The sequence below is a fragment of the Sorex fumeus genome, unplaced genomic scaffold (genome assembly GCF_029834395.1).
Source record: "Sorex fumeus unplaced genomic scaffold, SorFum_2.1 ptg000039l, whole genome shotgun sequence".
NCBI lineage: Eukaryota > Metazoa > Chordata > Mammalia > Eulipotyphla > Soricidae > Sorex > Sorex fumeus.
The window spans coordinates 10,648,320-10,672,746 of record NW_026606096.1 but is presented as its reverse complement, the minus strand read 5'-3'; the positions used below and the strand labels follow the sequence as shown (position 1 = coordinate 10,672,746).

At 41.5% G+C, this 24,427-nt stretch overlaps 1 protein-coding gene across 1 annotated transcript in view; it reads left to right on the top strand.

Moving 5' to 3' along the window:
* EBF2 (EBF transcription factor 2) overlaps positions 1 to 24,427 on the top strand; it is a 207,920-nt gene that overhangs the window by 3,030 nt on the left and 180,463 nt on the right. The window contains exons 3-6 of the mRNA XM_056119136.1: positions 863 to 926; positions 1,169 to 1,224; positions 1,665 to 1,738; positions 10,898 to 10,966. Coding sequence (XP_055975111.1) covers positions 863 to 926; positions 1,169 to 1,224; positions 1,665 to 1,738; positions 10,898 to 10,966 — 263 coding nt within the window. The remainder of the gene's footprint in view (positions 1 to 862; positions 927 to 1,168; positions 1,225 to 1,664; positions 1,739 to 10,897; positions 10,967 to 24,427) is intronic.

Below are 24,427 nucleotides of genomic sequence, written 5' to 3'. Positions count from 1 at the left end.
GAGTGTTTCTGAGTCTGGGACTAACCGTGGGGAGAGAATCTTTTCAACTAGAGCATAGTTTTAAAGTGCACCCACAGTCTTGCTACCTTTCTCCGGCTTAGTATTATTATTGTTGTTGTTTTGTTGTTGTTATGATACTGCTGCTGCTGCTGCTATTACTACTATGACTATGATTTTGCACCTGCTAGCACCAGTCAAGGGAGTTAAGTGGGACCTAGCTGGAGACACCCCAGCCTCATCCTAGCCTAGCTTCTGGATGGTGTCTTCTCTCCAGCTCAGGTCTGGCTTTGAAAGCAGGATGGGATCGCAAATGAAGCTGGTGTGTGACTGGAGGATAGTGTCTTGCCCTCTCTGGGCTTCATGGTGCAGCTCGAGGTCAGCTTTAGGGCCAGTGTTTCCCGGGAGCCTTAGTGTCATCTCCTGGGTTCCTGAGCTTCTGGTCCCACCATACCTTCCCTAGGACAGGGTGAATGCAGCCCTTCCCCGTGGCCCCTTTGCCCTTCTGTTATGGGAACCCTTAAGCCTCCTTCCAACTTGAGGAAATCCAAACTTTCCTACCCCAGAAAGACACTGGCCGGGTTGAATTGGGTGGGTCACACTGATAACAGTATTAAGGCACAACTTGAGGGGTACACCGCACATCCACGGCTTGAAAGGGGGGAGAACAAAAGGTTGGAGAGGGTCAAGTGGTCCAGCGCCCCAGGATCCAGGCTGGTCCTTTGACCACCTTCCTGGTGGGGGCTTGTTCTAGGAGGGAGAAAGGGGTGGGGGTGGGCACAGGGTGCCAGAGACACACTATGTCTTCTCCCTCTATTTTGGGGGGACAGAAAGCAAGGGACTCAAACCGGGGCTTGTCTTTCAGGAACAGGGCAACGAGAAGACCAACAACGGCACTCACTACAAGTTACAGCTTCTCTACAGCAACGGTGAGCGCGCGCGCGGGCGGCCTCTGCGCCGCGGCCTCCTCCTGCGGGGACGCTGTTGACCTTGGCGCCCGACCGTCAGGGGAGGGGAAGGGGCGCCTTCGGGGGCTCGGTCAGGGCCACTGGGACGGTTGGGTGGTCTTTTGCCGCTGGATTCCTCAGTCTGGGCTTCAGTGCGTGAGCAGAGACGGGCTTGGTGTGGGGTTGCGGGTTCCCGACCCTTGACTTTTATACCCCTTTGGCAGGCGTCCGCACCGAGCAAGACTTGTACGTCAGGCTCATCGACTCAGTCACCAAGCAGGTGAGCGCCTGGGCTCCCCTCCCTTCGGGGCCCTCTGACCGCCCCTAATCTTCCAGCGCCGGCCAGGATCTCCTGGCTTAGCCGTCAAACGATCCCGTTTGAACCCGCACAGTGTTTCTCTAGAAACGCTGACATACGTGTCCTCTCCCTCATGTATCCTGTTTGCTCCTGGCCTGTACTGGGTAGCTAGCAAGGGAATGAAGCGAGGAAACGTTTCTCCAGCAATTCAGTCTTCTCCACCGACCCCATTTCCCTTTTGTAAGAATTGTGTCTCCACCGGGGCAAACTTTTTTTTTTAACTTCACTGGCCAGAACTCCGGAGGAAGTAGTGGGTAGAGAGAGGGAAAACAATTTCTCATTTTTTTTCTTTTTTGCAAACTCCCTTTAAAGTCCGTTTTTTCTTTATTTCTCCTCTTTCTCCCCATCTGCTTCGCGCGCAGCCCATAGCGTACGAGGGACAGAACAAGAATCCAGAGATGTGCCGAGTTCTCCTAACGCACGAAGTGATGTGCAGGTAAGCGAGCAGGCAGGTGAGCTGCGCGCGCCTCTGGCTTAGCTTTGGGGAGGGTCGGCGCCCGGCGGGGTGCGTCCAAGCAAGGTTCCCGGAGCCAGTGGGCAGAGACACAGGTTGGAAACTCAGAGTCACTCACGATGGTCCCTCCGGGGGGAGTTTCCTCCACTAGGGGGTACACAGCCGGCCCGGCTGCAAGGACACGGTCAGGCAGCAGGGGGCCGGCGTTGGGCTTGGGCATTCCCTGAACTCTTGCCCACGTCCTGTTGCTGGACAGCGCGGGCGACATTTCCGAAGAGGCCACCCGCGGAGTCAAAACCCTGGGATGAGCCACAGCCTCTGGGTGAGGACCCAGTTGAGGGCACATTTGGGGAGGGGGGTCTGACCCCTGATTTGGGTGGGTCCCAAGGCACCTGTCTGTAGTTCAGGAATGGTGGCTGCCTCCAGGATGTGTCCCTACCTCTGACTTCACGTGTCCCGGAGTGTCTCAGGTAGAAAGATCAGTCTAGCTCCTCGCTGGTGGATGTTAAGAGCCGGAGAGTAGCCCCTGGGGCGAATGGGGGCGCAGCAGAAGCTGAATGAGTGAGCTAAGTAGTGCAGCAGTGAGCCAGTGGCATAGTGGACTAAAATTCCTGTATATCTCTCACATGTGTCTTGTTTTTGAGTTCTTTCTTCGGCTTGACCAGAGAAAACTGAAAAAAAAATCACTACAAGAAAATGATTTTTTTTTTATTGGAATGATACACTTGCTTATTCTTTCAGGAGATATTTGAGGGCCAGTATGTATTGAGGATTGTACTGGGACTGGGGTTTTCACAGAATATAGGAAGTATTAAAAGGGAAGCTCTGGGTTATTTTACAATAGAATTCAAAGGGTTTTCCCCCCACAGTTTCCCCCCCCGCCCCTCCCCCCACACATCACTCATTCACACTCCTTTTTCTTCCTCTAAAATCTGATTGGAGCAAAGTCGCAGGGGTTCCTCACCCCAATGTTGCTTCAGTCAATGCCTTCCAACTCCGCACTTGTTTGGGGGGGAAATTGTAGGCAGTCAGATTTAGTTTGGACTGTTTTACAGGCAGCTCCCGGAGCCAAGCCTCCCTCCCCCAAACCAGGCAGCAAGAAACCATAACAATCAGGCATGTTTGTTTGGGTTTTGACCAAGTATTAGAAAAACAAACTTTGCCAAATGCAAAGTTCAACTCTGCCAGTGGTTTCAGCTGAGGGGGACTCTGGGCTTCTTTGCAGAAGTTGTTGGTTGAGGCTTTGTGCGATAGAGCATGCAGCTACTTCATTATCCCAGGGGCCCTTGATGATCGTTCTCCACAAATTCTGAGATGAATGCATGTAATACCTAGATGAATTTGCACGCAATAGCTAGATGAAATAGAACACTTAGATTTGGCTGGATAAGCAAAGGGTGATTTTTTTTTCAGTTTTCTTTTTACTTTTAAATGTCTTTGTTTGGAGAGATTATTTTCATAACAGGGAAACAAACAAACAAAACACAAACTGGTCCACTGTCTAACAAATTATACCCAGCATTTTAAAATAGTATTACTAGCTCCCATCCAGCTGTAGTTAAGGCTGACATTTTTATTTTTAAGCCCAATCAAATCCTCCTAATTTTATGCTGTTTAAGTAGTGGCATCAATTTTTAAAGCCTCTAGTTTAGTCTGCATTAGTAACACAATATAAAAATTTAATGTACTGTAACTTCTCTGCATTTGAGAACTGGGAAGATACTCTGCTATTTTTTCTTCCTAAACTAGAATTTAAAACAAATATTAATTATGGGCAAATAAATGATCTATTGAATGGCTACTGTGTCTGGAGAGAGAGAGAGAGAGAGAGAGAGAGAGAGAGAGAGAGAGAGAGAGAGAGAGTATAGTAAATGTGTGTGGCATGTGTGTGTGTGTGTGTGTGTATGTGTGTGTGCGCGTGCGCGTGTGTTTGAGGGAGACATGCTGGGGTGATGGCAAATATTGGCTGTCCCTAAAAGGGAAGTTCTCATTCAATCTGTCCATCAGAGCCGCTTGATTCTTCAAGTAAGGGGGGGAGGAGTCCCCTTTTCCCACATTATCTGAGCCAGTTAGAGCAGTCACTGATCCAGAGATGTATCAGATGCTCCACTTCTGGTTATTGCACGAATAGTACTTAGTTTCATTTCCATGGTATTCTTAGGCATATCTGAGAATTTCTCTGAATGGTTTTATGTTTGTCCTGTGAGCTTGAGGAAAAAAAAACACAAACAAAACAAACTCCTAAATTGGCGTTGAGCTTGGAGAGAGAAACAAAACAAACCTCTTTAGGAACAACTTTCTCTGCCTTCCCCAATTGTCTTTGCTTCCGTCTCCCCTTCTTTAGTTCATTTTGCCAATTATTAGCAAGGAGAAACCTAGTTGTTATGTGGCTGCCAGCCACCCCTGTGCCCTCAATGCTCAGAGGGTTAAAAGATATTATAATTTGAACAGAAGTCGTCTCAAGGCCTACAGCTGGCTAATAACAGAGTTGTATTGAGCGCGAGCAAACCCCACAGCTGTGACTTTTCGCCACAAGGCGCAGGCTAGACAGGGCCCTAATCAGATGGGCCAGCCGGGCAGTGGGGCCAGTGTCTTTATCGGCCAGATGGTGTGAATTTAGACACTTTTGTTATGCAATCGCAGGGAGGAGTTGGGGAGAAGAAAACAAAACAAAAGCCACCATGCTGTGCGCTTATTTGAGTTTGAAATTAGAGACAGATTTTTGAAAGTTGAGGGTTGAATTTTAAAAACGATTTTGGAGGGGAAAGGGCACATTCGCTTCTCTTGAGCAGGAGTTTAGCTGACTGGGCACCTTGTGGCGGGGCTCCCCCGCCCTCCTCGACTTCTTCTCTAGCCACCTTCCCAACACCTTTCCTTTTTCTCTTTCTAAAAGCACAGGTGAGGTTCAGGGTTGGGCTGGATTTCTTTTATCTCCTCTCTCCCTTTTCCAACTTCTTTCTTTCTTTCTTTCTTTCTTTCTTTCTTTCTTTCTTTCTTTCTTTCTTTCTTCCCTTCTTCCTTTCTTTCTTTCTTTCTTTCTTTCTTTCTTTCTTTCTTTCTCTTCTCTCTCTCTTTCTCTTCTCTCTTTCTCTTTCTTTCTTCTTTCTTTCTCTTCTCTCTTTCTTTCTTTCTTTCTTTCTTTCTTTCTTTCTTTCTTTCTTTCTTTCTTTCTTTCTTTCTCCTTTCTTTCTCTCTCCTTCCTTCCTTCCTTCCTTCCTTCCTTCCTTCCTTCCTTCCTTCCTTCCTTCCTTCCTTCCTTCCTTCCTCCGTCCCTCCCTCCCTCCCTCTTCTTCTTCAAAGACTGTGTGTGGGGATAGGGAGTACAAAAGAAGCCCATAAATAAATTGAGTGCATTTCAGGTAAAAGATTCTCCAAAGAAGTATGAGAATAAAACAATCCAAACCTAGCCAACAGGAGCAGAGGAAGAGATTTCATTTTTATTCATTAGTAAAAAGGGCACTTCTGAGCTTCTCCGTGGGAGTTAAGAATATAGTTGTAACCTGTGCCAAATTCAGTTCCTTTCTCTTTGTTCACTTTCTGCCCTTCTTTTCCGATTTTGGAGTCATGATCAGTTTTATAAAACACTGATCAGGAACTTCAGACTTAGAAACTTGCTTCTTGAAAAAATAACCCTAAAATGCTTTTTATCTGAAGTGGTTGAACTTGAAGTTGGTTATTAAGTTTGATATCTGGGTAATTCAGGGGCCCATTCCTTTGCATTATTCAGGCATATATCTGACTCACAGAAATTGTTTGAGGTGGTGGAATCATGAATGTCTCACATTTTCCTCTTCACTTTTCTTATGTCCATGTAATGGGTATAATCAAACCCATATTTTTTTTTCAAACCCATATTTTAAAAGTCAAATAAAGAATAATTAGACATCTTAATGAGATCTTTTTGGTCCTTTCTTAAAGAAAGAGTGGCCAAAAAAAAAAAAGGAAGAAAAAAGAAAACCGAGAAGAAGAAGAAAGTGCTTAGGCTAATGTAGAAATTCGGATAATTTTTTGGGGGGGGGTCACATGTGGCTATGCTTAGGGGTTACTCCTGGCTCTGCACTCAGGCATTACTCCTGGTAGTTCTCAGGGAACCTTATTGGATGTTGGGGATCAAACCTGAGTCAGGCATGTGTAAGGCAAACATCCTACCTACTGTACTATTGCTCTGGCCCTGAGATTCAGGTAAATTTTAAGAAGAGCTTAAAAGTGCAGCACATTCAGCCAAGTCCTGTTATTTTTATATCTTTACTAGTATAGTTCAATAGACAAGTGAGAGTCTTTTCTGTCTTCTGTTTTGACTGTTAAGTAAGAGATCCCCCTTCAGTATGTTAATATTGAAAGATAGAAGGTGGACTTTAAAGTTTTGTGACATTTAATTTTGAATATTATTTTCTTTCTTAAGTTGATTCCTCACATTGTATTGCACAGGCAACAGGCTTGAATTTATTTTTTGTTTGCTTGTTTAATCTGTTTTTCTTTTCCTCAAGGGAAAATCCTCATGGAAAAAAGTTGAATTTAGCTAAGCAATTTTTGCAAACTTACTCAGTCCTAAGAATCAGTTTTATTCAAACTAAACAGATTGGCAGATTCTGACGGTGTGTCTTCTTGTAATTAAATTGTGTTTTCACCACACATATTTGGGGTTAGGTTGTCATGCTGATGATGTCAGGGAAAGTCTAGTTTGAAGGTGTTTAGGTAACTAGCAAGTATGGAACTTTTGAAACTGTATGATAAATTGCAATGATATTCTACTGTCATACGCAATAAATAGCAGAGATGGAAATATGGGTGTATTGAGTTGGGATGAGAGAGAAGAGTTCTGGGAGTGGGAGAGCAACTAGCCAGCCTTTTTATTTGTATTACTCTTGGGCTAAATAAAAAAATTTAAAAGTTAAGACCTAATAACATTTCAAGGGCAAAACATATTTTTAAAAAGTTTCACTGGCAAACTTGGGTTCAAGAACGTCAAGACATTGATTTTCTGACTAATTTGGTGACATTCCTTGAAAATCTCATTGTGCTCTTTTGGTGAGCACTTTTTTCTTGACATATTTCTCAAGTATATTTTACTTTTTGAGAGCAGTAGAATTGTCTACTGAACAATTTACACAACCAGGCATGAGATATGAGCTTACAAAATTTAAGAATGTTATTTGGGGCCAGAGTAATGGGAAGAGGGAGCTTGCCTTGCATGTGGCTAATCCAGGTTCCATACCTGGGATCCCCCAAGCCATGATTCATCAAGATTATTCCTGAGCATCACTCTGTGTGGCCCAAAAACCAAAAGCTTTTTGTTTTGAATTTCTTTTTCCTCCCTCCCTCCCTCCATTCTGTCCCTCCCTCCCTTCCTCCCTCCCTCCCTGAGACCCTCCCTCCCTCCCTCCCTCCCTCCCTCCCTCCCTCTCTCCCTCCCTTTTCTCTCTTTCTTTCTTTCTTTCTTTCTTTCTTTCTTTCTTTCTTTCTTTCTTTCTTTCTCTCTCTCTCTCTCTCTCTCTCTCTCTCTCTCTCTTTCTTTCTTTCTTTCTTTCTTTCTTCCTTTCCCTCTCTCCCTCCCTCTCTCTCTCCCTCCCCTTTCTCTCTCTCTCTCTCTTTCTTTCTTTCTTTCTTTCTTTCTTTCTTTTTTTCTTTCTTTCTTTTTCTTTCTTTCCTTCTGTTCTTGAGCCACATCAGGCTATGCTCAGGGCTTACTCCTGCTCTGTGCTCAGGGATCACTCTTAGCAAGCTCAGAGAAGATATGTAGTGTCAGAATTTGAACGTGGGTCATCTGTGAACAAGACAAGAATCTTGCCCACTATTCTATCTTTTTGGTCACTTTCCTTTGACATTCTATGGAATATCAGGGAAGTAAATGACCTGCAAAGAGTTACAGAGCAAATACAGACCTGTGTTGGTGTCAGGAGTCACTGTGGCCATGTGATTTCTTCTTTTGTTTACCCAGTCATCTTCTTCAAAGGGAATCTCTTGTGTAGACTTTTGAATATTTTGTTATGTTTTGGGGCCATACCCAGGAATGTTTGGACTTACTTCTGGCTCTGCAATCAGGGATCACTCCTGGCAGCACTCGGGGGACTGTACCTGGTATTGAACTAGCAGCAGGTGTTTGCAAGTCAAGCCCCTTAATCTCTGTACTGTCTCTCTGGAACACCTCATGAACTTTTCATAACCTAGAAAGAACTTTGGAGATAATCCAGGTTATAATCATACCACACTGAACCTACTTGATTTGTCCAGAGATAATCTAGATCAGAATTTATTTTTTATATACAAGGGAGGCAAAGCCCCAGTGGGTTAGAGAGATTTGGCTAATTTCATGCAGCTGGCTAGTGACCGTCAGCTAGATGTAGATGTAATTTAAAAATTTAAAATTTTTTTGGGGGGGAAAGAGAGATAGTAATGGGGATAGGGGACTTGTTAGAATAGAACACCAGTTATCATTTTAGCAATCTTTTTATCTTGCTATAACCAGTCTTAAGCTGGAAAGAAAATAATATGGGAAGGGCAGTTACATAGATTTGGGTTACTGCTAACACTAACATTTATGATATACATTCTTCAACTGGTAGATGATAATTTGCTTTCTGTAAGTCATAAGGCTTCACTCTTCACTGAGTTTGTATACTTGAAATGAGTCAGAAATCTGTGGCCTTGACAGTAATAAACAATATGGGAAGTGACAACCACTATCTCCAAGCTCCTTTTTTTTTTTTCATTTTTTTTCCCTTTATTTTATTTTTTTTTTACAGTTGTAGATTTACAATTTTTTGTGCTTGGGTTTCAATTATACAATGATCAGATACCCATCCCTCCACCAGTGCCCATTTTTCACCAACATGGATAATATCCCTCCCACCCCCATCCCCCCATCCCCCCCTGTCTCTGTGGCAGGGCAATCCCCTGTGTTCTCTCACTCCTTTTGGGTGTTGTGGTCTGCAAAAGAGGCATTGAGTGGCAAACATGTTCAGTCCATAGTCTACTTTCGACATACATCTCCCCTCCTGGGAGGATCCTCCAAATATCCTTTATTTGGTGCTCCCTTCTCTATCTGAACTGCCCTTTCCTCTAGGATACCCGTCCAAGTTCCTTTTTGCCTTTTCCACAGTGTCTAGAATCTTTCATTAAGTTTGATTAGAGTGATTAACTTTTCCATTCATGTATTTTTATTTCTTGTGGTCTACTTTTAGGGATGCACATTTTCCCAGTTAATCGAGATATAATTATATGCATTATTGTGGAGGTTTAAAGCATATATCATAATGTTTTATATTGTAAAATAATTACCACCAGTGGTCTAGCTAGTAACCATTACCTCAAGATACAATTAACAATGTTTATCCACTTTTACATATATATATAATCATGCTCGGAGAGCCCGGCAAGCTACCGAGAGTATTGGATATGCCAGACACAGTAACAACAAAGTCTCCAATGGAGAAGTTACTGGGCCCGCTCGAGCAAAATCGACGATCAACGGGAGGGCCATGCAGCAGTATTAACTATAATTATCATATTGTACCTTACATCTCCAGTACTTATTTATCTTGTACCTGTAAGTTTGTTGCTTTCCACCACCACTATATTATAATTTTTACTCTACTATAGGTCCATTTGAGTTCAATCGCTCTATTGTTATAAATATTTGTCCAGCATCAGTTGGATAATGGCTCTTCCCTGGATGGAAGTCTTAGAAAGCAGAGTTTTTAAGGTTGGGATTACATGCTAAGTCTCATTTCTGCTCCAGATATTTCTTTAGAGATACCATTTTGGAGATATTATTTTATAGCTTCTCATTTTATTCCTATTACACAATATACAAGTCTCACAATGGAGACGTTACTGGTGCCCACTCAAGCAAATCGATGAACAACGGAGGACAGTGCTACAGTGCTACACATTGTACATCATAGTTCTGTTCTTCCTCCTTTGTATTTATTTATTTGATTGCTCTATAGCATTTTTATTTTTTATTTTTTTTTTTGGTTTGGGTTTTGTGGCCACCCTGGCAGTGCTGATGGGGCCAATTCTGGTACTGTGCTGGGGGACTATGTGGTTTCAGGGATCAAACCGAGGTTGGCCACATGCAAGGCAAGCATCTTAATTCTTTTACTCTAGCAAATATCGATGAACAATGGGAGGACAATGCAGTGCTTTTTTCTTTTTCTTTTCTTTTTTTTTAAAATTGAATCATCATGAGACACATAGTTACAAAGTTGTTCATGACTGGGTTTCAGTCATACAGTGTTCTAACATCTGTCCCTTCACCATGGTATATTTCTGACTACCAAATGTCCCCGTGGGCTGGAGCAATAGCACAGTGGGTAGGGCATTTGCCTTGCATGTGGTCGATCCGGGTTTGATTCCTCTGTCTCTCTCAGAGAGCCCGGCAAGCTACTGAGAGTATCCTGCCTGCATGGCAGAGCCTGGCAAGCTCCCTGGGGCATATTAGTTATACCTGAAACAGTAACAATAAGTCTTACAAGGGAGATGTTCCTGGTGCCCGCTCAAGCAAAGGGAGGACAGTGCTACAATGCAGTGCTACCAATGTCCCCAGTCACCCCTCCAACCCCCCCTTCATCTTAATTCTTGTACCATCCCTCTGACTACTCTCCTTCATCCTTAGAATATTATGAAAATAAATTAATGAAAAAATGTTTATGAAGTGCATCAAATTCAGTGACAAATGATGTTATATAAATAATGTTTATAACCTAAGCTTTTTCTTTTGAGTTATTTGGGGATTTATTTTATATATTTTTCCTTCCCCCTATTTCTTCAAATATTTATGGAGGTGCAATGACTCAAAATACACAATCATAGAATTTTTCAAGCTGGAGCTGTTCTTATAGATCTTAAAATTCAGCCATCCATGGTTCACATTACAAAAAAGATAGCTGAGGCAGTTTTGAAATGTTGGGAGTCCCAATTCATAAGTTAGAGAGTAAGAATTCTATTGTTTCTTGTTGAACTTCAGGTTCATAATTGTTTTTGATCATGACCACACATTATGATTTTAATCAACTAATAATTAAGAGACTACCTTAAAGAATATTCATTTTTATGATTGTTCTTACATTGCATGCTCAATGTATAACCTTGAATTTTAACAATTGTCTTTTACTCTTTTGGTTTCTTCTCAATCTCCAGTCGGTGTTGTGAAAAGAAAAGTTGTGGAAACCGAAATGAGACTCCTTCAGATCCTGTCATCATCGACAGGTAGGGGGAAAAGTGGTTATGAAAAAAATCATTTCAGCTATCTTTTTCTTTATGAATCTTAACCTTGAGGATGGATCACCTGGACTTTGCCATATGGGAGATTTTTGTGATATGTCAGGTTGGGAAGCCAGTCTTGCGTGTGTTTCCTTGTCCTGGTTGGCTTTCTTGGTAGAAGTTGGGATCAGCCTTTTGGAGAATGTGTCTTTAAATTGATGCTGGGGTTCTCTTCTAGGTGCATTGACTTCCAGCCTTGTCAGGACTGTATGGATGGTGAAAAGCACCATCATCCCCTGTGTGGCAGACTAGGGGATCAGTCAGTTCCTAAAAAAAGCAGCAGCAACAACCCCTCTGTCATTCTCAGTGATTGATGATTGATTGAAGACTTTCAATTTAGGGGATGATTTGTGGATTGTGACAAGCTTTCTATTTCGCTGAGGGAGATTCCTTTCTACCACAGAACATTGCATTCTGGGTTGTCTGTTATATTCTGAGTGGGAGAGATTCTTTGGGACAATATGCTAATTCATTGAAATGTGATTTAGCATCCTCAGCTGTCTGTTTTTGTGATTGGAAACAGAACTTACAAACCAACGAAGAAATACCAAATTAACTTCCAGCAATCATGTAATTTTTAAGAAATCCCATATTCCCACCCCTAATTTTTTCTCTTTCGTTAAAAAACGGAATAATTCCCCATTGCTTCTTTCTTTGGGTTTTCATGTTTCTAGCCAGGTCCTGAAATGGAATGGAGAGACCACAGTCTCCAAAGTTGTTATTCCAATATTCCAGCGAATTCTCAGTTGGGAGAATAGAACCTCTGGCATTCTTCCCAGAAAGTCAGCTTGGTTTTTTCATGGAAAGTATAGAATAGTCCAGGAAAGAGAAGGCTGGAGTTCTGATCCTGTCCTAGCTTCTGACCTTGGACAAAGCCATCTCTAATCTTCAATGTACACCGGTGGGTTGGAGGACACTTACTGCTGCAGTAGGTTTCAGGAAGCTACTGAAATATCTATGGCAGCGCTGTAGTGTTCCTTGAGATCATTGAAAGATGAGGACCAAATATAAAATATTTGTTGAATGGGTATGGTGTCTTTGTCATCTTAGGATGTTTAGGCGAGACAAATTTTAACAAGTTGTTTGAAAGTTGAAATTATTCTCTCCCTGAAAATGCACAGACAATGAAAATGAAAAAGTTGCAAGAACTCTCTGGGGTTAGCTGTTTTCCTGAACCCGGGGATGGTGATATAACTTGCCCACAGTTTCAAGCTTATTGGAGCAAGTGGTACTAGAATACAGTTGTTTTGCTTCTAGGCCTGTGTTCCTCTCATTGCTTGACCTTCCTCCTGTACTCTCTATTCTAATATATATAAGTTGATTGTGCTAATTGTGTGTTATATTATTTCCCTACTTCCCAGAATGCCCTTAGGATTCTCTATGGGAGGGAACTTTGAAGCATATGAGAGAAATCTAAATACAGATCCAGTCCTTTCCTGTATGTCAAGACTGAGCTCAGGTGGGAGAGATAGTACAGTGGTTAGGGTGCTTGCTTTGCACACGGCCAATTCAGCATTTCATACGACTCTGTGTACCGCTAGGAGTAATTCCTGAGTGCAGAGTCAGAAGTAAGCCCTGAGCATAATCAGGTGTGGCCCCAAAACCAAACCAAACCAAACCAAACCAAGACAAAAAAAAAAACCCTCAAGCAAATAAACAAACAAGCAAACAAACAAACAAAAAGGGACTGAACTCAATCTTCATCTAGTCTTTATTTATTTTTTTAACCAGTTTCAGCTCCCCTTTCAATAATGTTCTTTAATTTTATAAGTTTTGCATCTTTTTTTTTTTTTGCCTTTTGGTCACATCCGGTGATGTTCAGGGGTTATCCTGGCTCTGCACTCAAGGATCACTTCTGATGGTGCTCAGGGGACCCTGTAGGATGCCAGGGATCGAACCCAGGTTGGCTGCATGCAAGCCACACATCCTCCCTGCTGGACTATTGCTCTTGCCCCAATTGTTATAGCTTTTCTTATAATAAATAACCCCTTAACCAGCTCTGGGAATACTTGCAAACCTGTAAATGCTAACCTGTACTTTACATTCTAATGACTCTGAACTTAGCAGTTCTTACATATAATACACACTCAAGGATATAACCTAACTTGCGTATGTCTTTTCCCTATGCAATATACATTCTTCATGTACAAAAGAAAGTAGTGTTTTCACCTCTATGGAGAAAAATATTTTTCTATTAGGTTTGCACTAGAATGCCCTCATTTTTTTGAGTAGGTAGAAATTACATCTCAGCTGCAAATAACAAGAGTTTTGTGTGACTGTGGCATTTATTTTTATTATCCTGTGCACAATAAAATAGTCCTTCAATGTCTCTGAATCACTTGAAATATATGTCATTTCCAAAATATTGTATGTCTACACATGGAAACATGCATACCAAAGGACACTGTAAATCGACTAATATCAGGTTTTAAGAGAATCCATTATTATAAATAGATGCATTAGTTCAACTTATTCACTATAGGACTTTGAGTGGAAGATATTGTCCCTGCACCAAAATCTTGTCTTATTACTCCTCACTGTCTTGTGGGCTTACCTTTGCTTCATTTGTGTATGCAAAAGGAGGGACAGGTGGCTTGTGTTGTCCAGAGGTCTGATTCCTAGGTTTGGTCTCTGCTGACCTGGTGATGTTGAGATCTCCTCATGAGCACCAAATGGGTACAAAGTAGTCCAATTTGGATTTCCTTTGAGTAAATATAGAACTCTTTTCTTTGCTCTTATTCTTCTAATGCCAACTCCTCCCCCTTCTCGCTTCATGTAACCAGATGCAGTTAATTTACACGGTCTCTCTTTGAGTTTTCTCACACACCAGACACATTCTATGTTGGCTCTAGGGAAGTCTGTTTATTCCCTTGGAACTGTGCATGTTTGAAGAAAAGAAAGGGAAAACTGAAGGGTAGCTGCCCAACTTTTCATCATCATCGACCTCTTTTATTTTGTCCTTGTGAATGCAGGGTTTGACAATATTTTTCCTGCCAAGCTGCAATGAATAAGTAATAATTCAGCTGTAATTCCCTTTTTATTAATTAAAGACATATGACAGAATGAGAAGGAAACATCTCATCCCAGAAATGCCCTTGATCTCATCAGCAGCCAATCAACGTTTTTGATCCGGATGAGACAACCAATGTTACCACACCAACTTAATAAACTTCTAGCTCAACATGCAGCAACTTGACTTTTCATTTTGCCCATGTGACCACATCCTGGGCAGACATTCAGTTTCCAGTAGGCTGCTTGAACTATGAAAAATAGCTTTACTACATGTGGCTCCTTAATTGAAAACCATTGGATTTTACTGTAGTGTATACCCCATTGGGGACTTCATTCTCCATTTCCTAAGACTCAGCCCCCAACTGGGACATTTTTCCCTGCTAATTACTCTCTGCCTTGATCTTTATAGAAATGTAAATTTATTTTTTATTTTCATTTACTTTTGGAATTCTTGGACAGCCATACCTCTCAACAAAAAGGTGGGGGTAATTCATAGCCCAGTCGGGTGCTGCTCTCTAGGGCCTCCAGTTTTCCTTCAGAATATGGACATGCGCATGGAGCAGGAATAGGAGTATTAGTTTTTAGTGTATGAATAATGAGTCCCATCGAGACAGAGTTTGACAAGCTAGATTGCATGCTTTGTATGAGAGAAGTCCAGCTTCTATCCCTATCCCTGGTACCACATTTTCCCCTGTGCACAGAATAGGGAGTTAGCCCCTCAGTAGCACTGGATGTGGTTCCAAACAAACAAACAAAAAGAAGAAACTCAAAAAGTCCAGAGAGATAATACCAGAAATGTTTTGCATTGCATGTGACTGAACCTTGGTTCTATCCTGGTACCACATATGGTCCCCTGAGTATCTCCATGAATGGCTTCTGAGTACAGAGCCAGAAACCCTTAGGGTAGCAGGGTAAAGTCCCCAAACCAAAAGCCTAACTAAAACACCAACTTCCCTCCTGCCATAAAACAAAGTTCCTATCTAGAAAACAAAGGTCATTCCACCTCCCATCCTTCATCAGCACAAGCAAAAAACAACAATGAACACTGGCTTTCAGTATCAATCTTGTCTATAAAGTCTTGCATGTGAAAACTTTTAAAAGGCTCAAAGTTCTTCACAGTACTACTTCAGACAGAAGCTCCAATTCAACCCTGTTTTTAGGGTCTCTGTTCTCTTCAGTCTCTATTCTTCATCTAGAAGCTTCTTCTGAATATTACTGAATTTCTGGAGTTCTCCTGAGGTGGGAGAAAACAAGAACTCAAAAGAGTGATTCCTGTTTCTGTTCTTGTGGTTCTGTACAAAATAACGTGGGAGGGGAGGGCACAAATTCTTTGTAGTTGTTTCTGCCCATGTGCACACCTGTACGGTATTTTCTCTGAAGGAGCTGGTAAGACCTATTTTTTTTTTCACAGACTTTAGATCTTAATCTTTTGTCTTGGGACCTTGGTCTTTAAATTTTTTTTTTAAATTTTATTCTAATAACATTTTGTTTTATTATTAAAAGGTAAAGGTAAAGGCCCTCCCGTTGATCGTCGATTTGCTCGAGCGGGCCCAGTAACTTCTCCATTGGAGACTTTGTTGTTACTGTGTCTGGCATATCGAATACTCTCGGTAGCTTGCCGGGCTCTCCGAGAGGGGCGGAGGAATCGAACGCGGGTCGGCCATGTTGGCTGCGTGCAAGGCAAACGCCCTACCGCTGTGCTATAAAATAATAATAATTATGGAGCGATAGCACAGCAGTAGGGCGTTTGCCTTACAAGTGGCCGAGTTCGATTCCTCCGCCCCTCTCGGAGAGCCCGGCAAGCTACCGAGAGTATCTCGCCTGCACGGCAAAGCCTGGCAAGCTACCCGTGACGTATTCGATATGCCAAACACAGTAACAACAAGTTACTGGGCCCGCTGGAGCAAATCAATGAACAACGGGAGGACTGTGATCCATGATCCGTGATTGTCTGCCCAGTAACAGGAGTAAGATTTCAAACTTGACTGGATCCAGTCAATCCCCTTCACTCTCCCCCAATAAGGGCATGCCCAGAAAACAGCCTGACCACAGTGGGGGTGTTGGGGGTAATAGAGGGGCACCCCTCACCCCTCTGCCCCCAATAATCTCAGGCAACCCATACTGGGCTTTGTATCCAGTCTTGCCTCTCCACAGTTACTTTACCCCTTATTATTGCGCGACCTCTTATTGTCTAATTTTCACTCTCAGAGAGGGGCTGGAGCGATAGCACAGCGGGTAGGGCGTTCGCCTTACAAGCGGCCAACATGGCCGACCCGAGTTCGATTCCTCTGCCCCTCTCCCAGAGCCCGGCAGGCTACCGAGAGTATTCGATATGCCAGACACAGTAACAACAAAGTCTCCAATGGAGACGTTACTGGGCCCGCTCGAGCAAATCCACGATCAACGGGAGGGCCACTCTCAGAGAACCCAGCAGGCTACTGAGAGTATCCTGCCTGCACATATGTCTGATTGGGAACACCTGTAAAGGTGATTAGAGGCTGCACCAAAAGCCTCCATCCCTCTCCGAGAGCACAGCAAGCTACCGAGAGTATCCTGCCCACACGGCAGAGCCTGGCAAGCTACTTGTGCCATACTCGATATGCCAAAAAACAGTAACATTGATGGTCCTCATTCCCCTGACCCTGAAAGAGCCCCTAATATGCCATCAGGCTACACTAGCACATGATAGGAATGAATGGAGAAATTACTAGTGCCTGCCTGAGCAAATCGATGAACAACAGGGTGATAGTGATATAGTGATAGTGAACATTTTGCTTATTAGAAATATAGAATGCTTAAATAAATCATAAACTAACAAATTTGGTTTTTGTTTTTTTTAAATTTATTTTATTTTTATAAAGTAGTTCACAGCATTTGATTACATATAATATTTGAACACCAATCCCACCATCATTACACCTTTCCACCACCACACTTCGGATATTTCTATCCTGAACCTTAACCCCTGCCCCGAAGGAGAGCTGGAATAATTTATTTTGTATTGTTTGTTATGAATAAACTGTTGAAAATGCTTTAAAAATTTTTCCTTAGAAGAAAGTGTGTGAAGATTGTTGTATTTCACCTGAGGCCATTAAACCCTTTTATAAGAGATCACTAATAAATTGGTAAAGGTTAAGCCTTGAGTGCATATGTATATATATATATATATATATATATACACACACACACATATATCTGTAAAAATATATTTTCCTTTAAGCCTTCTACTTTAAGCCCCATCAAATGTGGTGTGCTACTCTTGGATATGAGTGGTGTGAGGTATGAAATGTCATGCCACTGCGCAATGCAGGAATAGGTTTACTCATGGGTGAGGCTCAGCCTAAGTGTGTGGAAAACGGCCCTGAGCATGGCGGCAGTTGAGTTCTGGAGGTTTTTGACTGCAGGGGCTAAATCCCTTAGGGCGAGCAGGAGGGGCCTCACCCACCCTCCTCCAGGATGCCCCAAATGAAACAGCCTGGCGTGGGGTCTGGTGGCATGGCTCTGCTGAGCCATTTTACGCTCTCTTCTGAGAGAATTATAATGTATCTCTGGATCATGGCTGTTGATGAGATTATCTGGCACCAGTCAGAGGTGGCTTGCGGTTGTGACTGCCAAGTTGCTGGAAACAGGGGGCATGGGGGGAGGTCACCCATTCCTGGTTCTACTGAACCTGGACTAAAAAAATGCCACACCCAGGTGTGCTTAGGGCTTACTCCTGGCTCTGAGCTCGGGGATAAGTTCTGGCAGGTTTGGGATTCATATGGGGAGTCAGGAATTGAACTTAGGTTAGCTACATGCAAGGCAAGCGTTCTGCCTGCTGCACTATTGCTCCAGCCCCCAAGGATGTCGGTCTGTTAAATTTCTGAGCTCTGTGCTGAGGAGGACCATATTAAGTTCTGATGTGTTTTTGTTCGTTTCATTTTCCAAGAAGCCAAACAACAGAATGATCCTCCTTTAAAACAATTACTCAAAAATATCTGATAATTAGCTGCCCCAAACTGTTTTTTTTTTCCTGATACTATTTTCCTTAAGAAAAAAAAAATCCTTAATTGTAAAAAATACACAGAACATATATTTAATCTTCTTAATAATTTTTAAATTGAGATTTTGCAGGTATTAAAAACCATCACTACTTTCCAGCCACGGAACTCTTTTCATAACTGCAAAAATGAAACTTTGTCCAACTCCCATTTTACCATCCCTCCAAGTCCCCGGTTTTGTCCTTTGAACTCTGACTACTCTAGGTGCCTCAAACAACATTGAATTTGTGGTTTGCTGACAGAGTTAATTTCACTAAGCACAAAGTTCTTGAAGATATTCTTTGTTGTAACTTTGAGAGAACTCCCTGGTTTTGTTTTGGGATTATACCTGGTGGTAGTTCCGGAGACCAGCATTGCTCAGAGAACACTGTGGTATGGGGAGTAAGCCCAGGGATCCCACATGCAGAGTTGCATTTGAACAATCTTCTTTCTCCTTTCTCCTTTCCCCTCTCTTACCCTCTCATACTCTTTCCTTCCATTTCCCTTTCTCCATCTACTTCTCTTTTTCCTTTTCCTCAGCCTTCTTTTTTTTCTTATTTTCTCTCTCTTATCAAACCCAGAGCCTCAAATATGCAAGCAAGTTTATGACCCTGAGCTATATACTTGCCTCAGGCTCCTCAACAAGGTTCTTGATTTGTATTATAGATTCATTGTTTAAGCTGAAAGATCTCACTGTTTCTTGCAGTGTTTGGATAATATTTATAGTTGAGCTGAAGTCTACAAACCTAGAAGATTCCTGAAATCCTAGTGTCTTCCAGTTGTGACCAGTTCCTTTCTTTCCACTGAAGTGGGCAAACCAGATGTCAGTGACACCTGAACAAAAGGTTTTGTCTCTGAGTAGGATGAAGAAGACCATTACGTAACATTTATCTAACACTTAATTGGCACCTACTGTGTGCAGGGAAGGTTAATTAAATAACCTTAATAAACCTTCAATGAATGAGAAAAGTCTGATTTTATGAAAAAAAAAAAAGGAATCTTAAGGAGTTAGATTAGTTGGTTAAGGTCACATAGCAAGTTTTAGTGGTAAAATTAGAGTGTGACCCATTTTTTTCCAAGAAAAAGTAATGCTTTGGTACAATGGAAGGGAAGACTTTCCAGAATTTGGGGCTGTCAAAGAATGAAAGACCTGTTGAACTTGGGATGACATGAGCTCTGATGGGAACATTAAGATTAAGGAGGGGATCTGTTCTATGGGAATTCAGGTGAGGTTGATGGCCAAAATATCTTTTATTTCTGTGAATGTACAAGTTCTCATCAATAGTGTGACAGGACAGGTTTGATGGAATATTAGCACCCAGGTGTATAAGAGGCAGCACAGTGTAGCAGAAATGTCTCTGGACTAGGGCCAGACAACCAGTTTTCAACTTCAGATTGTTAACTACTTGTCTGATTTTAGAGATCACAAACTACCTCCTTGAATTTCAGTTTCCCTATCTGTACCGAGATGTATGTTGGACTTCATGGATTTAATGCATAATTTTACATTATCTTTCAGTTCTAAGTTCTGTGATTCTATCTGAGAGTTCTGGTTGGGTGTCAGATATTCCAGTATATTATCTTTAGCTCATCAATAATTTATGGGAGTGATTAATATGTACTTTCTCTGCCCAGACTTCCCATCACTAGCATAAGGGAACCTAGTGTGGTGAAGAGTCTACAAAAGGCTCGCTGCAGGCTATATGTATGTATTTTGTGTGTGTGAAAACATTCATTCCTTCAGGGAAGACTTAGAATTTCTCACTAGGAAACTCAGATTATTGACTCAGATTGAATGTATCATTCCTTCATGCTTTCTAATAAAATCTTTGCTAGTTTCTTGGCATTTTAAGCAGATACAGGTTAGAAAAAGACACTGCTACTTGCTGGTTATAGAAAAAAATGTCTCTTCAGGTAGAAGTACTTGACCAAAATGATAGTATACACCAGGAAGTGAAAAAATAAATGAAATTTCCTTTGCAAAAGTCATTCTCCTCATGATTAAAAAATGGTGCAGGTATTGGAGAGATAGTACAGGGTTTAAGTCATTTGTTCGCATTCTGCCAAACTCGAATCAAACCTCCAATACCTCCTATGGTTCCCCAAGATCTACCAGGGGTTTCTCCTGAACACAAAGTCAGAAATAGGACCTGAGCACCACTAAATGTGTCTCACCCCCTCCATAAAAAGATAGAATAAAGAAGTTATGACATTAACTTCTGAAGTTTGTTTTTTAGTGTTTTCACTTCTGTAGTTTGGTTATTTATTTATTTATTTTTTAAAAGGTGAAGTGGTCTCCCAAGCAGTTCTCAGGGGCACTGGGAGCTACTCCTGGAGATATTTGGACAGCTGGCCAGATGGTTCAATGCTCAGGCCCAGCAATATAGTGCTGCTCATACCTAGTGGTGCTTGGGGCCACCAGGCCATATTTGACTGCGCTTAGGGAACTTCAGGGCTGCTCCAAGGAGTTTTGAGGGGGTGGAGGCGAGTAATTCCGGACTGGAATTACTGCAAGGCAAGCACAGTTGGGCTAGTTTTAAAGATTTGTATTTATTTGGGGCCGGAAAGATAGTACAGTTAGTAGGGTGCTTGCCTTGCATGCATTGACCTGGGTTCAATTCCAAGTACCCCATATAGTCCCCTGAACACTACCAGGAGTAACCCCTGAAAATCTCTGGGTGTTGCCTCTCCCCCAACCCCAAAAAAGAGTTATACCTATTTCAGGGCCAGAAAAGAAGTATAACAGGTAAAGTTCTTGCAAGTGACTACCTTGGGTTCAATCCTCAGCACCGCATATGATCCCCCAAACTCTACCATGAGTGATCCCTGAGCACAAAACTAGGAGTAGATCCTGAGCACAACTGGGTGTAGCCAACCCCCACCCCCCAAATTATACTTATTTTATTCGATTAATAGTATTCCTATATATTGAGAGCTTTAGGACTTGACACAAATTCATGTAGTATCTATACATTGGTTCACTCCAATATTCATTCATTTTGTAATTTTTTCTGTTGTTCAATTATTAAGCAAAGATTTTTGAACTCTTGGAACTATAGATCATCAGGGAATATATCAGGCCTGGTTCCTACTCTCATGAAGCTGTCCGCTTAAATAATCACACAAAGGAAAAGGTACTTACCAACCATGTAAAGTCCTCTGAAGAAGACTAGGTAAGTGAAAGGTGGATTGGTCCCAGTGTTTGAGTTCCTTCCTTACTTTCTCTATGAAACAAAATGAAATCAAGATGTATATTTCATCAAGCAAACATTTGATAATTTCTCCTTTTGTATACACCATTTCCAACCTAGAATAGTCAACCTATTTATTCTCCACCAATATTAATTCTGCTCTTAAAAAAGAAAAAACCTAGTGCAGATTCTACCTCCTCAAAGATGCCTAAAATTTTTTGTAGCTAGATTATTTTAACTAGACAGTTTGTTGCACATATCACTCTTGTTAAGATATGTGGATAGTGTTTATTGATATTGTTCTTGACCTATTTGGACTTGCTTTATACATCCAACTCTAATTTTTAGATGTCAGATATCTTTAATGTCAGTTTCTTAGATGTAAGAGGTCATTGAAATCTAGACTCTTTTTATTAGATTTGTGATAGTGTTTATAATATTATCACTCCCACTAAGATGTATCAAATACATTAAAATATGTAACATTTTATTTCCACACAATACACTACAGAATATAGGCTTTAAACAAATAAAAAATCTCATAGCAATATTACATATTTTCTACAGCATCTGCCCTGTGATGTGTATGCTATAGATTCTTAGTAAATATTAGCTATCAGATTAGTTGCTGACCAGTAAGTGGCTTAGAGTTTGGATGACTGAGTTCTTTGTTAGCTTATATAGAACCTTTCCTGCAAGTGCTGATACTTGACAATAGCTTAGCAATTTTACTTTCCAGTGGGAGATAGGTGTAAATAACGAACGGTAGAATAGATATATAGGATCAGAAAGTAGAATGAGCCCTTATTAATTCAGTAAATATTTATTAAGGGGTCAAGGAGTTATTATATGATGGATTTTGCAAGGTACAAAATTTCACCATCAGAAGATCATAACATTTTTATTTCCTTTTTGAGTCACATCCAGCGATGCTCAGGGGTTACTCTTAGCTCTGCACTCAGAAATTACTCCTGGTAGTGCTTAGGGAACCATATGGGATGCCTGGGATTGAACCCGGATCAGCTGTGTGCAAGGCAAACATCCTACCCACTGTACTATCGCTCTGGCCCTGATCATATCAGTTTTTCCTGAGGTGGGTGATGCTACCCTGCCAGGGGGTGGTGCTAGTGGTGCAATCTGGAAGTGGGGTGGGGGGGGGTGTGCTTTCTATTTATTCACTTAAAGCAAGCAGTTTTCAAGGAGGGTACTGAGTTCTTTTTTCAGAAAGGGGACAGGTTTGCCAACTAAGCTTGGGAACCTCTGTTAAAATTGAAAAAAAAAGGTGTGCACAAATAACTGGGAAGCAAAGTAGAACATTCAGTAAAGGAGGTAGAAACTTTCAGGAGGATATGAAATGGAAAGGGATGATTTCTTCTAATGGTGTGTGGTATGGCAGCTGTAAATTGGATATATGTAGCTGAGGTTGAAAGGAATTCTAGGAGCAGAAAAGGGCATAGGAAAAGCATGTGGAAAAAAAATCCTAGTTCTTCTTCTTGGGTTCTGAGACCACGCCTGGTAGGGCTCAGCTGTGTGTAAGGCAAGTGCCTTCCTCATGATAGTTTCTCTCCAGTCCCTAATTCTTCATGAAGTTTCATAATTTCATGCACTTGTAAGAAGAGGAACAGTAGGAGAAACTAGAATGATTATTTGGAATTAATAATAAAATTCAGAAGATTTTAGATTTCTATACAAAAATATTTTAATATTTTGCTGGTGATGGGAAGGCTTCAATGAATTTTCAATATTATGGAGAGGGAACTTTGGGAAGAACTTGGAAAATGGAGAATGGAAATAGGGATACTATTAGGATGACGTATGGTTGAAAAACTGCTTTTCTTTATGTGACTCTTTCTGGGAATTTATTTTCAGTCACCATAGATGCAAACTGGAATTTGGGAGATGGGCCCAGAATTATAATTTTGTGACTTCTATTAAAAATACAGATTTCTAATTTAGATCTTTTTCAGCTCCTTCTGATTCTGTCCCTTTCTGCTACCAGCAGTGGCTAGAGTCAGTTTTCCCTTGTAAGTGTCCATCCCTAGAGGTGCAGCACCCATTTTCTCACCTCTCTGCACCCTACATCCCCTCCCCCAGTTCACCCACCACTCCATAGCTTTTGCTGATGTTACCACTTGTCCCCATGAGTACCCGTTCTTTGTTCACTCGAAAGCCCAGATCCTTTGCAAAGAACTGCTGTTGTACCATCTGGCAATCTGTGAATATTTTAGTAGCCTGGATGTCTGTGAGAAAGCAAAAACTCAGAGGACAGAATCGAAATCATTTACAAACATTCTTTACAAAGTGAGAAAATAATCCAAATCAGTTCACCTTTGTCAATGGTCTTGTTAACATTGTTTATGGAGGTCTCCTGAATCAATTCATCACAGGACCCATTTGATATCGAGAATCATTCAAAACAGATAATGGTAGAGTATGCTTTAACTTTTAGCTGCTTCTTCTAAAAAACTCTTTGGTGTTTAATAGCAGATTTACCAGAAAATTTTATGAGTCAAAAGAAGTGGAGAATAGTACTAGAATTATGCTGTGCTGGGAATTAGCAATAATTTATGTTTTGGAAGGAGCTATTGTTGTGAACTTGTCTATCTGGCTTGGAGGAACAAAGGACTCGAGTCTTAGAAAATATTGTGATACGACAACATCTTCACCCAAAAAGAGTCTTATAGAACTTCCAGGTATTTCTTTTATTTTCGTCTTTTAAGTAAACAAGACTGAATAATCTTCTCTGGGCTTATTTTTGACTTAGTCAAGATATTAAACAGTTGGAAAATAGGACACATATCCCAAAGAGTTGAGAAGGAATTTTCCCACAGATAATTTGCGGACTTAAGGTTCTACCTACTAGCACTCAAGTAGACTATTGTTGATCAAAATCTTGTAAGAATTGTTCTTTGTTGCTCTGCTCTTCAACCTTGACTAGAATCACATTTGATCAAGTGAGAGAGTGGCTAAGTCTGAGGAAGGTCAAAGCATGTCAGGGAGTCAGCTGAGATCCAAGTCTACCAGCGCGTGGCATTTCATATTCCGGATCAGGTCACTGAATGATTGTCCTTCAGAGAAGGTTTTGTTGGAAATTCAAAGTTTACACGCAAGGAAAACTTTCCCAGCTCCTTCAAGACCACCAAGGAACCAAGCTGATGAGAATAACTACAGTTGTTCCCACATAC